The 17,897-nt window shown below is 44.1% G+C and overlaps 1 protein-coding gene across 2 annotated transcripts in view; it reads right to left on the reverse strand.

Moving 5' to 3' along the window:
• Positions 1-316: 316 nt before the first annotated feature.
• Positions 317-17,897, reverse strand: part of camsap2b (calmodulin regulated spectrin-associated protein family, member 2b) — a 32,335-nt gene continuing 14,754 nt past the window's right edge. The window contains exons 4-22 of one of the 2 annotated variants that reach the window (XM_070844702.1): positions 17,709-17,795; positions 13,761-13,793; positions 12,698-12,839; positions 11,336-11,475; positions 9,425-9,515; positions 9,202-9,306; positions 8,442-8,511; positions 8,073-8,345; positions 7,025-7,751; positions 6,745-6,891; positions 6,425-6,656; positions 6,031-6,214; positions 5,224-5,932; positions 4,576-4,712; positions 4,207-4,421; positions 4,020-4,119; positions 2,613-2,728; positions 2,384-2,502; positions 317-2,300 (exon numbers count right to left, since the gene is read on the reverse strand). In XM_070844702.1, coding sequence (XP_070700803.1) covers positions 2,001-2,300; positions 2,384-2,502; positions 2,613-2,728; positions 4,020-4,119; positions 4,207-4,421; positions 4,576-4,712; positions 5,224-5,932; positions 6,031-6,214; positions 6,425-6,656; positions 6,745-6,891; positions 7,025-7,751; positions 8,073-8,345; positions 8,442-8,511; positions 9,202-9,306; positions 9,425-9,515; positions 11,336-11,475; positions 12,698-12,839; positions 13,761-13,793; positions 17,709-17,795 — 3,927 coding nt within the window. In that variant the 3' untranslated portion in view covers positions 317-2,000. The remainder of the gene's footprint in view (positions 2,301-2,383; positions 2,503-2,612; positions 2,729-4,019; positions 4,120-4,206; positions 4,422-4,575; positions 4,713-5,223; positions 5,933-6,030; positions 6,215-6,424; positions 6,657-6,744; positions 6,892-7,024; positions 7,752-8,072; positions 8,346-8,441; positions 8,512-9,201; positions 9,307-9,424; positions 9,516-11,335; positions 11,476-12,697; positions 12,840-13,760; positions 13,794-17,708; positions 17,796-17,897) is intronic. The other variant, XM_070844703.1, reaches the window with a different exon arrangement.

The following is a 17,897-nucleotide window of genomic DNA, read 5'->3' on the forward strand; positions in this document are numbered from 1 at the left end:
TGACAGAACAGCACATAATGACTGTGATAATGACAATTAAGGCTGGTGTGCACATATCTGGTATGCCCGGTATTGCAGAGTAACTAGACCTTTTGCAAAACAACACGGTAATGATGATGATGATGATGATGGTGGACCAAGCAGGTAGGTGTATAAGTGTCTGATTCTTATCTGGCTTATTTATTTACATATTTGCAAAGATAAGGGCAACTGGTAGAGTGAAATTATGTCAGACAACATTCATATGAGTTAAAATTATCCTCATTACACTTGAATCAATCAGGACAGGGGTGTGAAATGAGACACCATGAATAGTGTTGATAGCTGGCATTTTAATAAAGCTCAAAGGAATAAAAAAACAACAAAAAATCCATGAACAGTTGAGCATATTTAGTAAATTGAAAAGAAAATGAATTCAGAGTTGGCAAAAATACTATGATTTCTCTGTATACTTAATGGATATCATACAATACCACAATAAAGCCTCATTATGGCTCCACATACCTCATCGGGTACACTCTGCTTTCAACACACTTCCTTCAACAACTGCACTGCTTCATCAGTACACATCTCCAACGAGTAAATGTCATTACAAAAAATACTTCTATATGCCAAAATATATCTGTACAGTGTCAACACATACTGAAGAAAGACATGGTAAAAAATGTAACAGTGAGGTAAAAGTAAACTAACAAGCATGACAGTCCTGAAGTGGAGACGACAGTGGACAGGGTCTTGAAGTGCTATTATAGGTAAATCCATTTATTTACAATTGTGGACTATTTCGGGGGTAATCAGGATCTAATGGTTAAGACAATACCCACATTAAAGTGGCATTTTAATTATTTGTTAATCCAACTGTAACATGGTCAGTGGTGATTATTTAAATTACTCTTAAATTGCACAGACTGATGACATTGTGTGAGATTTCCGTCTACTCTACTACGGGTGATGGTTTTATCAGTGACACTGTTGACTGATCACACTTTTTGCATGTGCAGCACAATAAAAGGCCCCAAACGACAACATACTGATACACATACATGATAAATTATAAAAGCTACTAAAAAGCTACTACAAGCTGACTTGTTCATCTTGAATAGATCTGCCATCATATACAAACTAATTTAACTTATGTACGCATAGTATATTATGTTTCTCTGAATAAAATCTAAGATGCCTTTTAAAACATCTTCAAAGCATTATCAAAATGAAATAAATTAAGAGTCTATTGCAGGTGCTTTCCACAACTGTCTGATGGTACTCCCTACGCTCAATAACCTCCTCGCTTCCTTTTGGAAAGTAAATGCAATCATCAGCTGAGGTATTTTCCTCACTCTTCATGGCACTTCACTATACACACACATACACAAATTTGAAGTGTTTATACGTTTTTCAGTCACGTGTAAAAAAAACCCAACAAAAACATGCCTGTATAGCAGCAAAACTCTCATCAAAAATGCTGCTTCTGCCTGATCACAGATCAGACAGGCCACCCTTTTAACTACCTGGGCGTGAGGGGGCGTGGTCTGATCCCAGACCTGTGAGCGCACACAGCCTCTCCTGTATGATGACACGCTTTTTCAACAGGCGCTGACAAAATGACACCAACACTCACAGCGCATCCATATGACACAAAACAAGCATAAGGCCACACATGATCAACTTATAGAAACCAAACTGCCTCTTTCAGAGGCGTGACATTCACTGCTTCAGTGGTTCAACTAGGTAAGGCATTGGTCCGCCTCTTATTTTCTTCTCTTTTTTTGGCACACGAGAACATTGAAACACATGCTGACAAGTACACACTTGTGTCCAATTAAAGCAGTCCAGAGTGTAACAGTCAACTGTTTTGTAACAACGACATCTGCGAGGCCCACTTTTGTTTTACATTCCAGTTGTGATTTCTTACAGTGGGACCATTTGTCCTTTTAATGATACAGTAAAATCCACAAATTCATCTGTGTTTATGTCAGTAAAGCATGTCCAGCCACCCAGCGCTACTTCGGCTGCAGTTTTTTGGGCGTCCCCTGTTTCTTGGTTTGCCACAGATGACTGGCGATGGTGATGGCGTCCACGCTCGCGGACATGGTTTTGGCTGGGATCTGGCTGAACTGCTTCCTGTCCGAGTTGTACTTATAAAGGCCCTCGATCATCTTGGTCGTGATGCTCTTCGGCCCGATGCCGGCCAGCTTGGTGATCTCCTCTGTCTCAGGGCAGTAGATGTACAAAGACCTGAACTGGCACCCGGCGTCCCGGAACAACACCAGGAAGTTATTGGCTTCAGATTTCTCCATTTCCTGCACAGAATCACACGAAAGTCATTGTTTAGCACAGTGTTGTTTTATGCAGAAAGACACAGATGCAAAACAGGTGAACGTACATCAAGTATCTTGTTCTTCTGCCCTTCGTTGACCTTGCCAGCCAGGCAGCAGTGAGCCAGGGCATTCTGGATGATGTGCTTGTTTGACTTGGCACTCGGCTCCTTGTATAGTTTAGGTCCTGTGGGAAGAAAGCACAGGTATAAGAATGCAAAATAGACAAGTCATGTTATGTACAGTAGCTGTGTAAATGTTGATGAACTGTGTAAACGGTACAGGTGTGTCTTTTACCTGTGTACTCAGCATTGGAGGGAGTGGATGAGGTGGTAGACTCATTTTCCCAATCCTTCTCTCCGTTACGACTCACAGTCGAAGGACAGGAAGAAAAACCTTCTGCAGAGTCTGGCCTGGAGACGATCACATGCAAACCAACAGATGACACACACAGACATAACAAAAAGCCACAAACACATATATGTAGATACACATGTGCATGTACGAGGTATGAAAGCATACACGGACAGATTGCACAGACAGACATGCACACACACACGCACACACACACACACACAGACACAGATGTGGTAGAACAAGGTCAGACGCTGTGACACAATTCTCCAAACCCTGCCTGTTGTCTCACATTACATCATACTGTACATACTCCAACGAAGCTGTGCGGTGGGGGACAGAAAGGCATGTTCAGCCGAGCAAAGCAAAGCCTCAGAGCTGTCTTTACAGCTATTGGGAGAGATGAGCTCAAGTACTTGTGGAGGAAAGAGCAAACACGGTGGTGAAGCGCGGAGCAGCCAACACAGAGAAGAGAGCAAACAACAGCCTGAGAGCAATACTGCAAAAGACAGGGAGAGGATAAAGAGCAGGTGAACTGAGGCGGAAGCATCTCGGCCGTGCGGGTCTCATGTGCCTTTAAGCAAAAGCAAAAACTGCACTAATGGATTTGTTAAATCATTTCACTGTTGACACATCTGTCTACTTTTATGTTCGATGTCTGCGTTGAAAGGATGTCTAATGAAATGCAGGATACACCAGAGTCAAATGGAGCTACCACTTCATCTGTTGGAGCACCACGTTTCAGAGAATCACTGACCTTCCCTTTCTTTCTTTGGGAGAGCTTAGAAAGAACGGGATATGGGCAGAAGCTACTTTATTGCCTCTGAGGGACGCATGCAAAATAGAGAAAAGGGAGAGAGGGATACAAGATGCAGAGTGTAAGCCTAATAACAGTCAAGACTCATCATCATCACCTCATCATCAAAACATCTCATGAAGTTAAAATCACAGCAGTGTATCATATTTGGGTATATCTCAAACCAACATCCTGATTGAAATGATTAGATGTGACTGACCCGGCACACGAGCTAAAAGTTGGCAAAGCAGCACACAGTGTGCAGCACTTAAAGGATGTAAAATACAAACTTTCATCAACTACAAATTGCTCTAACTTAATGGGATCATTGAGCATCCTGTGAAACTGGTAAATGTGTTAGAGTTTCAGCTGTGTAAAGATGTTACAGTCAACCTGCAGGACAAAAGTACACTGCTGATTATTATTATTATTATTATTACACATTTGTCTGTGGGATCTTAAAAGGATGAAGACATCCAATCTGGGTACTTAGTGGTTTTTCACATTATCTCTTAACCTTTATATTCCCACCTGATTCAGAGAGAAGGCCTTACCTGTTGTTCTTCCTGTTATTTCGCTGGTCTCTGTCGTTGTCGGCCAGATTGAGAGACGCCAAAGAAACACTTGATACTGAGTAGCCACGAGGACGCACCCCTGCAACACAACAACAGAGGCAGGTGAAGCACGGCTCAGTAGCTGTCACACAGTGACAGCGTGCGTTTGTGCAGATGACTCGCTCACCTGTTGCTCTCACAGGGGGAGTAGATGACTCCATGACGTCTCTGTGGATGGATTTGGGGCGCGGCTTCTTCTTGAGACTTCCAGATCGGGGCTTGATAACGTCGTCCATGTCCTCCATTAGCTTGAGCTGCTTCCGCCTCAGATATTCCATCTTGATGTAGTCCCTCCTCGCCTTCTCGTCATCCTTCTTCTGCTGCTCCTCCTCGGCTTTCAACCTGGAGGAGGAGACAGAGACAAAGATTTATTGAATGACCGCACGCTCAAGTTCAAAAGACACAATGTATTTACCGACGCTATACGTTTTGGAGCCGTGTTAGAATTGGCAAGTAGACACAGAGTGACTAAGTAGACTAAGACAGTCAGCCTGACCGTGCAGCTTCCTTCTTCTGCTCCTGGTCCAGCTCCTGCTGCTGCTTCCTCTCCTGAGTCTCCTTCTCCCTCCTCATCCTCTTCTCCAGCAGAGCTGCTTTCTTTGCTGCCATGTCCTCTTCCCCTTTCACATCATCCTGGAATTTGATGGGTGAGGATCACGCAAAATATGAATGAGTCAGGTTATGTGTAGAAATATGTATACTGCATCTTTAGGCAGAAGGTGAAGGTTTTTTAATTATGGTTAGTCAGTTGATCAATCACTACATTGTGCATTAGGTTATTATGACAAATAATGCCTCATGTATAATGGCCCATCTCTCCCCTAAAAAATCCAATACTAGAAAAGGGGAAATACTGATTCTTTATAGTTATGGTGGTACTTGGTATTTACTGAGGCTTCACTTCTGTCAACAAAGCTCTCATGCACCTGTGTTTGGGGTGGTTTTTTAGATTCATTAATTCATTTAAGATTCATTCATTCATTCTTTGATCAACTCATGGCTCAACAGGCACAACACTGCACATGTTAACTGTAATATCAATGAGAAGTTACAAATCCTTTTCAGCCCCTATTTAGAGAAATCATTACTTGGTTTATCCTCGACATTACATATTAATATTTAAATATATACTACTGTGGCTCACCTTGAAGAAGAATCCACAGCACATCTTTTGGTCTTCTCCACAAATGTCTCCTGCTGCCTCGGCCTCTCCTGTCATCTCCGGACCAGGTGACCCTCCTGGAGGTTTCAGCCTAGACAGAGGCACCTCCACCAGGTCTCTCCTGTCCTGAGGTTCCCCCTTGACCTGGCTGCCTGTGGGCCCTTGGATCTCAGACACCGGCTGACACAACACTTCTGATGACCTTGTTTGTTTGACTTCACCCTTCCCCTGAGCCTGCTGAGTCTGTCTCTCATCCTCCTTCTCTTTGGCTGCTTCTTTAGTAGAAGGCTGAGGAGTGCCAGCACTCTTCTTTGCCGCTGTCTCTTCTTTGTCCTTAGTGTTTTCTTCGCTGTCCTTGTCCTTGCTTCCCCGTGGTCCCTCATCGTGGCCCAGGTAGGCAAACGAGCTGAGCTGCGTTTGGCTGGGGGTGAAACGCCTCAGTCTGGGTAGGCTGTCCACTGAAGTGGGGGTGTTGAGCATTCGACTGAAAGGTGTGACCTTCAGATCATTTGGTCGTGGAGTCCGAGGAGTCCTGGCATGGAAGGAGGCCGGCCGCCGCTTAAGGCCAGCAGGGGAACGATTGGGAGCGTGGGGAGAGCCGGAGGAAGAAAGGATGGGAGACAAAGACCCAACCGAGCCTCGACCGGATCCCCGGCCTGTTACACTGCTGCTACGCAGCTCACGGAGCTGCCTGAGTGGGAAAAAAACACACAAGGCCAGGATGTTCACAGGATGACGGTAAAATTATTCTTCCGGTAAAAAATATTAATATTCATCATTGAGTGATACCTGTGTGGAGACGGAGCAGGAGGAGGGATAACCCAGGCCTGTTGCTGCTGCTCTCTCATGGCCATGATCTTCTCCTGCTGTTGGGCCAAACGCTGCATCTCTGTCTGCAGGAAGCCCAACGACGTGTTCAACCTCTCAATAGAACGTGTGTAATCTGCAAGGTCGACCTCTCCCTGAGCCACACCTGTATCACCACATTGAATACACAGCCAGTCAGCCAGTTACCAGTTTGATCAGAAACACATCATCACTCTGGGCTTGTCTGTCCTGTTACTTATCTGATTTAGGGGTTTAATAATAAAACAGTTAGTTGATTAATCAATTAGTTGATAAACAGATAATTAATCTAATTTGATGGACCAAACTATAGGTGTAAAAGTTAACTTGTTGTCACCTGCACCGTCCTCACAGGGGGATTTAGGAGCTGCTCCGTCTGGCTTGCACCTCTCCGCCCGCTCCATGCTGCCCTGGCTGGTTTCCTTCGAGGATGCGAGTGGCTCTGGAGAAGGTGTTTCTGCGCTCCCTGAGCTCGGGCTGAGCGGGGCAGTGACTCCTTTTCTTCTCACTACATTCAGAAAGGCAGTTCTGCCCATCTTCTGACGATGGCGGGTGAAAGCTGCTTCCACCTGGAAAGTGTGCATAGAGCAACATGGTGTGAACATTTATATCTTAAGATACACTGCTGGCTATGTGGCTTTGTTTATATCGGTTTACCTTCTTCTTCTGGGCTTCGATAGCTCTCCGTTTCTCCTCCAGCTTCATCCTCAGCTGAATCATCTCAGAGGCTATCAGGTGGGAGGGGTCTCTGGGGGAGTGTGTTACTGGAGAGGGAGATGTGATTGGCAAAGGAGGTGTGGAGAGCTAGAAAAAAGTGCAAAGAACATTGACATTAATTCTATGCCAAACCACAACACTCTAAATTGTATTTCTGCTCGGCAACAAAGGTAGAATATAAATTAAAAAGAGGGAATTAATGACACAATGGTATACAAACCTGAGAGGAAGTGTTCTTTGTCGGGTGTGTATATGGCACATTGAGATCTGAACTCTCTGGTGTTGTCCCTCCGCTACTTCTTCCCTCCAGCTTCCTGAACTTCTGCTCGGCAAAGCTTGTCATCCGGACCATGCCTCCAGAGCCTCCGGAGGACAAGGTGGGGCTGGCTGTGTGGGACCTGGGGAGTGTGGCTGCAGAGCTGGGACAGGGGCTGCTCCTGTCACCTCCATCTCCCCTCTGACCCTCAGGGTTAGTATCACCAACCGCTCTCCGTCCTGCTTCCCTGCTCCTCTCCCTCTCCGCCTGGTCAGGCAGAGGGCACGACCGGGTCATGGCCTCACAGTCTGGGTCTATATCTGAATAGTCTCTAAGAGAGGAGGAGTCCTCATCCAAGCTCTGGATGTCCTCTGTCCTCACATGGATGCCCGTGTCGACTTCATCAGTGGACACAGAGTTGGGGTCGTGCTCATTCAGCCGAGCCTTAGCTGAACCTGGGTCGTCTCCTTGACCCTGGGCCCCTGGAGGGTCTGAGGGCTCCTCACCGTGCAGAAAGAAGCCATTGTCTCCGTCCCCTAAACCCAGGCTGGCGTGGGGCCTTTCAGTGTCGTGAATAATCTTCAGGGCCTCCTCAATGCTCGGAGGTGTTGATGGGCTGACGTGGCCACTGTGGTTGCCATGGTGATTGTTGAGGCTGTGGCTGCCTTCCGGTAGGACTCCATTGGAGTACCTAGGGACAAAAGCAACAGACAGTGAACCAGAAACTTATGTATACTGTATCTTGCAGGTACAGCAGGCACTATGAACACATACATATAATCAATACACATATAAGCATAGACATAGTTTTGCTTAGACTACTCTCTTACTCTAACTTCCCACACAGTTTTTTGTTTTTACATATGATGTGTACTTGAGTTATTTTGCTGTAAAGCCATGGTAAGGGACTTTGCTTTGTATGCTTTCAAAATGCTTCAAAATGTATACAGAGTAATAAAAAGCCATTCAAAGCCATTTTAAAATCCTACCCTAACACAGCCCTCTGCTGTACCTGCTTTGGTTCTTGACAGAGAATGTGTTGTTCCTCCCCAAGGGTTTGTGGGAGGTGAAGTCCTCATCCTCCTCTGGTATGTGTCTGCTCTGGCCGTTCACACTGACAGGCATGAGGGAGAGGTGACGTTTCATGCCCCCTCGAGATCCAAAGTGAACTTTGAACCCAAGCCCGTCACTGCTGGCGGAGCGTGTCATGCCGCGGAGGGAGGGAGCTTCACAGCTCGCATCTCCATCCAGAGGAATCTCAAAAGAGATTCCCCGAGTGGAGGACCTGAGGGAGGGAGGAAATGTATTGTTAGTTTAATAGGGAAACAACAGACCACTTCGCATTTGTAGGTCAATGAATGTGATCTGCTCCAGTACTGACCGTTTTTCTTTGGGCCATGTCCCAACACAGCCGTCCATGTAGGACATGGAGGTAGATCTCCTCATTACACCTGTGACAAGCACAGCAAAGTTTGTCTGACTGTCTCAGAGTGCTTTAATTTCAGGAAGACAGAGGCTTGCACATGTGCACAGTTTAAATCAAAAGAGACAGTAACTGACCCAGATTTTCTGAGCTTGTCTGGAGATCTGAACTGTGGCTACTTATTCCAGTATATAGCTCATAATAGCTAGACATTTAAGCACAGGGCTCAAGCACAATAGGAGAACATGAGAGCTAATGCATGCCTTTAAAACAGCCACTAGAGGTCCTCTGGTTTGAACACAAAACACGTGCACACATTTTTCCACTCTTCTGTATTGACGCCCCAAGTAACTCCTAATAGTCGTGATTATGTCTTCTTTTTAATAAAGCACCACAACAGTATGTACGGGCAAATTCAAGAAAGTGGAAGACAAGCGTGGCTGTAAAAGCTGTGTTGAAAAGAATAACACAGCTACCGGCTCGTGCTGTATTTACAAGCAAGGAACATAAACCAATCCAAGCTTGTGACATTTCTGCCCACAAGATCACTACAGATATTCACCTAATTAGTGCTGTGCCTGATGTGACTTTTATCTACACTATGCTTTTGCCTAGGGAAACACATAATGCCTGTGTATTTACTTTAGAACTTCCGCTCAATAGTCAGCCATTAGAGAATGGACTTGTGCACATCCCCAATTGATAACAGATATTTTACCGTCTGCAGGGATGCTCTCTGGGCTGTCGGCTCTGGCTGCATAGCTCTGTTTGACTGGACTGGACACAGGAGCCATATTTTTACATGACGATACACGCTCAAAGACTGCAAAGCAAACATAGGAAAAACACTCAATATTCAACAGCAACCTTGAGTTAATTATTAGAATTAACAGTCATAATTGTTAACAATAGCATGCTGATATTATTGTGTCGTACTGTACCGTTTGGGTCGAAGACTCTGGGCTGTACAAACGAGGGTTTAACCACTTCAAACCACCAGAAAAGCTCAGCCATAAACACCAGGTAGTTACTCTGCAAGACCACACACATACACACACACACCTTTGCTGTTAATGTTGCAGTCATATATTGTATGTAGTTATTTATTAATGTCATTAGCACAACATTTGTCTCTTCACAGCTCCTTCTCCCCGTGTCTCTGCAAAGACATTAGATGAAATACAATCGCAATATTGTACATTATTTTGACAGATCGCAGGTCACGGCCTGTCAACTGTTGCTAGGTAACAAACTCAGGTGTGGGCGTGTGTGTTGCGTGTGTGTTAATGTGTAGCTGAATATCAGTACATGTGGCATTGTCTGAGTGGTTTAATGTCAAACCCATACGCTTCATGAAAACTGCCAAAAACACCATCTGGAGTTCAGTTTAACTATGTCACATTTGCACAGATGGATGCACAAAGCGGCGAGTGAGTAACCCAAATCAATGAGAAATGCATTCATGTTAGAAACGAAACGTCTCTGGAGGTCTGTACAGTACAGATGATTCCATCTGTAGGAACCCTTTTGGTCAACACACACACACACACACACACACATATAACTATCTATCAGGGTTTGACAAAATCCCAAAATATGACATTTCTATTCCTTTTAGATTTTAATGTAATATATCAAATGAGTGGGCACGCACACTCACACAAACACACTGGTTAAGATTCAGTGGGCAGTGAGTCTGGTGAATGGGCAGTGTGCCAGTCTCTGTAACTGCTCTTCATGACCATTTTTCTCCCTCTCCTCCCCTCCTTTGCCCACTTGTACGACTGTTGCATTATATGGCCGATATACACTCACTTTAAACAATATGGTTGGTGAGAAAAGGACAGAGAAAAGGAGAGCAAAGAGTGCACAAGCGTGAAATTCGTCTGCTTTGAAGAATGGAAAGTCCCTGTCAGCTCGGACCGTGACTTGAATCTGAATGTTTCTGCCCACGCTCTCTGCATACTATTTACCCACACTGGCTCTGCTGCTTCAAACGTCTGGATGGCACAGAGATGCTTTTAAAGTCGTAGAGTAGGTGTTTCATTAATCAGGAACAAGTGTGTGTGTGAAATGGGGAGATCTAAGCAGTGAATCAGCAGTTGTGTTATCTCTTCACAGATTTTGTTGTTTGATAAAAACAGAGGGGAATCAGAGGAGAGAGAACAAGGGAGGCAGGAAGAGACGGGATTGTGCATCTCCTTGGAGCAGAATCTGTCCTCTGTCTGAGAGGGAGGGGCGACATTTGGCCTGCAGTGTCTGAACTAGACAAGCACCAAAACACACACACATCACATTCATTAAATCTGGCAGCAAAGCAATACTTGCTGTAGCAAAATGATCTTTGTGTCCCTGCTAACGCATCCACACACACACACATACACCATGTGTCTTGATCTTAGTGGGACTTCCCACTGACAAAATATATACTGTAACTAAAGAATATTAACCTCATTGACTCTGACCCTCACCGTAACCATCACCAAACAAATGTTTTGGCATTTTTAAAATCAATAATATAGTTTACTAATAGTGGGCCCAGAAAAATGTCCCCATAAAACCCCACGTTTTAAGGCCCCAACAAGTAAGTAATACAAGAACAAACACACACACATACACACACATACATACACTATAACAACCCCTGTGAGGACCCAGCCTGCTCATACACAGTCATTATTAAGCTTTTCCTTGTATGACTCATTTTTGCCTGTTCGTAATTTCCCGCCGCCCTATTCCCAAAAACACTTTTCTTTTCCCTCTTTCTTTAACTGAATCCATTTTATGAAAATAGCACTTCCAACATCCTCCGCATACGTAGTATAAAAACATTTGAATGCCCGCCGCCCTACCTTTATGGATGCATGTGCATAGAGCATGTCCTCCAGGCTGAAGTGGCAGCAGTGGTTGAGGTTGTTCCTGCAGAACTCCTGCACCAGCTGGAGGTTGTACAGACTGTCCGCCAAAGACATGGTCTCCTTGAGGCAGATATCTGCTCGGCAAGGGGAGGGGGCAGGCACACGCAAACACACACAAAAGGGAGGGGTGATTGCAAAGGCCAGACAGGAAGGCGAGGAAAAGATAAGGCATAGTTTGCGTTTAAAAAAAGAACACATGAGAAGAAAATTACCGTACTTTTCCCACTAGTACTTGTGCCATGCAGGGGCAGAAACTGATTTTGATCGCTCAATAGCCTTAAAAAGACTCATGACAAGTTTTCAAACTGTCTTCAACTCCCTCTGAATGAATCATTGGGATTTCTATCCCCTGACGTTACTGTAAGGACGGCCCGTGTGTGTATAACGTCTGACACATCAGTAACGGATTAGGGACTCACAACCAAACATGATGTCATTTTATACTTAACTGTGCTTTGTTATTCTTTAGAGTAAACTCAAACTGCCAGCTAGAAGATCTAAATGAAATTTAACCCACTTCCACATCTGGTCCACATGTGTATGAGCTCCCTGTGAACTAGATTTGATCCCAAGACTCTCAGAGCACAAACATGAGAGTTGTTTATCTTTGAAATAGCAGGCAGCTACTCCTCTAACGGTTCTCCGTCACATACCCCTCGTGACCAATCACAACCCAACCAAGGGCATTTTTAGAAATGAGGGCGCAGGCGAGCTGAGAGGAGGCAAGTCTTTGTTTCTTTTTGTCTTGCACTCGTTCTCCATGTCTGTCCTGTATCCTCCCTTTCCTCACAGTGTCCTTCTTGGGTCTATATCCTGAACAACATCCTCCTTCTAGATCGCTAAATGTAACCAGAAAGTAAAAACAGGGCCCTTAATCTCTTGATTTTGTTCTTTGAAGTTAGGATTGAATGTAGCCCAGTGAAAGCTATAAAACATTTCCTGCAAAAGGCTACTACATTATCATATTTGTATTTGTTGAATTTATTTACTATCTATTTATTCGTGAGGCACCGTGCCCTCAGAAAATGAGAGCAAATTAAGAATAAATACACTCTTTGTTTAAACCCCCCTACTCAAATGTATGCTTGCAGTTAGAAAAGAGCGTCCTTTGTGCTGTGCAGTTGAGACTGAAAATCATTGTGGTTAGCTCATGTGTGTCATTTCTTTCCTTTTTCTAATTGTATAACTGAACTGACTTTTGCTTTGTCCATTTACCCTTTGGAATAATTACAGTAAAACAGGCTGTGTTTAGGGAGATCAAGTGGGTGTGGCTACACATTGAGGGGTTGGTCCCACCTTCCATCCTGACTGCCTGTGGGCAGTAGAAGTGCAGCAGGGTGGTCAGCGCACAGCCGTCTGTGTTGTCCTTCAGCAGGTTCTCCACCAGGAGGAGCGATGGAGCGCTCCTGTGCTGGGCATGCTCCTTCCTGTAGCGAGCCTGCAACCACGGCAACAGCACAAAGACATCACCTATATGTGTCATCGGGGTGCAGACACACTTTTATCTGCATGCAGTAGCTGGATCACACCCACTCACGCACTCACAGACAAGCAGGTGTTAATTTGAGGAATTTCAAGCATAGTATGGGGCTTCAGGCTCAACTCAAATAGTGCAGATTAAATTGGTCGTGCAAATAATCAAAGACAACATCTAGAATTATGTGGTCATCCCATATTAAAATTGATACACTCATGAGACTACAGCACTGTTTTGCTCCCTTTGACTGCTTGTGAGGAGTGGTTAGCTCTCTAGAAGGAGAAGGGGAACAAAATGCATGTTGTCAATTAATTGTTATCTGCTTTATACATCCGGGTGGGGATGGGGGTAAAACCTTCACTGGGGCAGGCGCTGTAGCAGACAACGCATGTGATTTAAAGTTTAATAATAATCTGCGGTTGTGCGTGCATCCTGCCTGCAGGTTTTCTGTATGTCTCTCTTGGCTTATTACAGAGACAACACTACTACATGTGTCTGCAGGGCATTAGTTCTTCCGGACTGCCCATAAACACACAAGAGTGGTGTCACATATGCATTTTACAAGAGATACAATGGAAGCTTTAATCAGAGAAGCTCCGACAGCCTCTCCGTCCATGCATCGAGCTCTGAGGAACAAAATGTTGTCCTTCCTTCCATTTGGTTTGTATAAACACATACTAAAGTACACCACTGGCAGCCCTTTTTCACAGAAGCAATTCAAACCCATAAAACCCATGATGGGGATCAGGGCCACATGCAATGACAAGAGAACTGGAGGTGGGGGTGTGAAGGGCTGGATCCTTGCAGGTTTGGGATTAGACGGAGAGGAGGTAGATGGTGGTGGTTGGGGGGAGAGGAGTTCGTCAGGATGGATGGACTTACAGGTACTAGTCTCCAGTACCATTTGCTAGGAGACTTGATGGTGGATGATGATTGGACAACAACAGGAGAGAGTGGAAGAGGCGTTAGGCCGAGAGCACAAAAGATTTGCTATTTAAGCAGACACTTTAACTCAAGAACTTGAAGAGTGCATGGTATACCAATGCAAAGGCTGCGCAATCCTGCACAATATGTCAGTTCTTTGTACTTATTATAAAAAGGAAAAATTTGCCCTGAGAGCCACAGATATTACATTATAACATCTTCAGAAATATAAACTACACTAACAGACCATGTTAGCATCTCTGTGAGGCTGTTATTTGGGACAGTGATGCTTTAGGCTAAAAGCTAAAGCTAACATGCTAACATGCTCTCATCGACAATGCTAGCGTTAAGCATGTATAATCTTTATCCTGTTAACCACCTTAATTGAAATTGTTAGCATGCTAACATATTCCAAGTTAGCGCAAAGTCCAGCTGAGGCTGATGAGATGGAAGCTTTTAGGACAAAAACTTACTTAGTGACTTTTCAGAGATAACAAGTCAGTCACATGTCTGATTCACAGCCAGACTATTAAAAAAATAAATTACTTGCTCTTGCTGTTAGAAAAACCTTTAAAAAATTATCTGCACCAAAAGGTAATCACTCATTTCTTGGCCTGTGTCTTAACAGTCCATTACATTTTACTGAGATCTGTTGAAATGTTTTTTGATATATTGCAGACTAATAAAATGACAAAAACTGACCAAACGTTTTACCTCCTTGATGGAAGAAATCAAAGCAACGAAGATGAAAGCATTTTCAGCAGCTCCCGATTCACATATAATGATCTGACATGCTGGTTTAACAGACTTTCCCCTCAGTCCTATGCGTAAACACGCACCTTAGGCACAGACACAGCATTCTGAGCGCTTAGTCATGAGACCACAGTTAAAGATTTTTCACACCGTCCCAGAATAGACGAGTTTTACCGAGAAGTGTCTTGTGCTCAACCATTAGTGTGTGTGTGTGCTTGCACAGGCATAGGCGTGTGTGTACGTGTGAAATTAACTCATTTGAGTTTGTCCTGGTGAGTGAATAGACTTCTGTTGAAGCTGATAAAGCAGAGAGGGAGCTGTGTGATGGAGCATGGAGTAGGGAAGCAGCTGACTGACACTGAGTGTACAGCGTTTTCCTCACACTCTTTAAAAAGACCCATTTCTTCCCTCGTTGTAACTTGTTGCCTTTAACAAAGCCTGAATGTGCCTATGAGAGAGTCTGGACTGGTCACATGCCTCATGTGTATTATCAGCTTACAGAGTGATCACAGTAAGGCAGTGATCACTAACTACACCGATACAAACAGACAATGAGCGGGAGAAACTCCCACAGCAGATAAAAGGTCCCTCTAAAGTGATTTAGCCACTCATGACATCCTCAGACGAAAGGTGATGTTGGTCCGTGTGTGACTTTGTACACTTATTTTAGTTCCTATTGTCTGTAAACAAGTTAATTTATGTGTTTTCAACCATGATCGCAATGTTGCTTTGTGGATGATGTGATCGATCTGTCGGTGAGTCCACAACTCTGGCCCAGATTAAAATATCTAAACAACTACACGGTGGGTAGCCATGAATTTGTCCAGGCATTCATGGTCCCCATGATGACGAATCCTACTTCGTTTGCTGACCCCTGAATTTTCCTATAACACCACCATGAGACTGACATTTATGGTCTTGAGTGAAATGTGGTACAGACATTCATGACCCCCTCAGGATGAATTTTATTGACTTTGGTGATCTAGTGCCGTCATCAGGTCGAAACTTCAGCTTGTTCAAACACATTTGGTTTATGACCGATTACCTGCAATTACATTCAACTGTGTTCAGCACTAATTTAGCTAAAATGGTGAGCATGGTAAACATTATTGCTGAACATCAGCATGTTATGATTGTCACTATGAGCATGTTGCCATGCTAGCATTAGCATTTAGTTCAAGCACAGCCTCATGGAGCGGCTAACACGGCTGTAGACATTCAGTCTTGCTGACAAAGCAAAGGTTAGCGCACCGGTTAGCCGAAGCTTTCTTTGAAACCACATGTGTTTACACCATGGAAATAATGACTGTCTGGTATTTACACATCCAGCTGAATCAGAGTTTCAATCAGTGTTTACCTCTCTGAGTCGGTATTGAATTGCAGGAAGTTTATCTACACATTCCCATTTGCCAAAGTTGAGTTTTATTTCTGCCTGTGTAGACACACTTGCAGCACGATAATATTTCTTTTTCCGTTTGTTACCCTTTGCCCTGCCGTCATTGCTTCAGAGCACCGACCTGAAGCAAAGGTTGTGACCTGATAAGTCACTGTGCTGTGGCATCATGGTTAAGCGAGCGGAAGAGGACGGTGGCGGACTGCTGAGTGTTTGTCCCAGCAGACTGACTCGTTGTGTCACACGGACCTTACATAACTTCGAGGCCTGCAGGATGACAACACTGTCTCTGTCTGTCACTCTCATTTGCTACAGCTGACAAAGTTCCTGAGTGTCTCTCTGAATGTCCCCCACCCCGGTGTCATTTGCCCTCTCTCTGATTATCCCTCCTCACTTTTCTTCCCTCCCTCTGTCCGTCCGTTTCTCTCGTCCTCCTCCCCACACACTTCTTTGTCTCCTCGAACAGCAGTGTTGAGACCATTGCCAACATTTCTCTGCAGCTGGTCTGAGACTGAGCTCATCTGTTCCTCTGATTTATAGAGCTCTGTGTACTGTGACGTATGTGTGTGTAGGCCTACATATCATGTGTGTCTACATGTGCCATGTGTAGGCACAAACATGTGCTGATGCTAAGAAATATTTTAAATCTAATACTAACAGATAGAAGACAAAAGTAGGAGACGTATAGAATATCACTAAAAGCAAACTACATAAAGACGTTTAAGACAAATAGTCCTGTTTTGATTCTGTTTTAGAAATAGTTCAACATTTTGGAAAATATATTTGTTTTCTTTCTTGCATCTGAATATAGAGTTGGAGAACCCAGATCAGCTTAGCTTAGTCCAAAGACTAGAAACAGGGAGGACAGCTAGCCTGCCTGTGTACAAAGTTCAAAGATACACCTACCAACATGGTAACTCTATTTGTTTTCATAGACAAACTGAATGTAAAAAAAAAATCCCTCTAAAGTCACAAATTTACTCTTGTTCAGTGTATAGATTACATAAAAACAGATACAAACTGTTTCCCCCTTTTCCTTGTAATTGGACAGAACCAGGCTAGCAGTTTCCCCTAGTTTCCAGTGTTTATGCTAAGCTAAGCTAACTGTCCCCTGGCTCTAGCTCATAGATTGTATAAAAGAAGTAGCTTCCAGGTCTGAAAAGTAAAGCCAATGCAATGCCTTAAGCCTGCATTCTTTGTAATGTGCAGCAGGGGGCGACCCCACTGGAAGTCTATGAGAAAATGAGCCCTCTTCTCACTTGATTCACTACCTCAGTAAAGATTTTCCTAATGAGTTTATGGTCTCAGTTAGTAGTTTCAAGTCTTGTTCAACACTGCATGATGTTCTTTTAGTACATCATGGTCCCATTTAGAGGAAAATAGATGATAAAGCCTTAGGGTGGGACTATGTTGCGACTAACCAATCAGTGGCGGTATTTGTAGAATGAACATCACTTTTGGCAACAAAAAACGGAGATGGCGACGGCCATATCTCCTATGTTTAATCCACTGGCTGGTGGTGTGCGGATTAAACATAGGAGATATTGATTAGCTAACTAAAGAGGTGCTAGTAGGAGAATTTTTAAACTTTGAACAGAACAAGGCTAGCTGGTTCCTCTTATTTTTAGTCTTAATGCTAAGCTAAGCCAAGTTCTAGACTTAAAACACAGACAAAATGTTGAAATATTCCTTTAAGCACCCAGTTGTTTGGATGCCTGACGAATGACAGTTTGCGTGTGTGTGTGTACACTTGTTCTTACTTTGGGTGTAGTTAAGTTTGGCTCCTGGAGGGAAGCCTCTCTCAGCTTTTGCTCTTCGACCAGGATGTCCCTCAGGTGTTCATTCACCTGGAGAGAGACAGACAGACAGGCAGGCAGGCAGGCAGACAGACAGAGAGAGAGATAAAGGTCACATTTCAGACAGGAATTTGTGCACACTGAGACTGAATG

The sequence above is a fragment of the Pempheris klunzingeri genome, chromosome 15, assembly GCF_042242105.1.
Source record: "Pempheris klunzingeri isolate RE-2024b chromosome 15, fPemKlu1.hap1, whole genome shotgun sequence".
NCBI lineage: Eukaryota > Metazoa > Chordata > Actinopteri > Acropomatiformes > Pempheridae > Pempheris > Pempheris klunzingeri.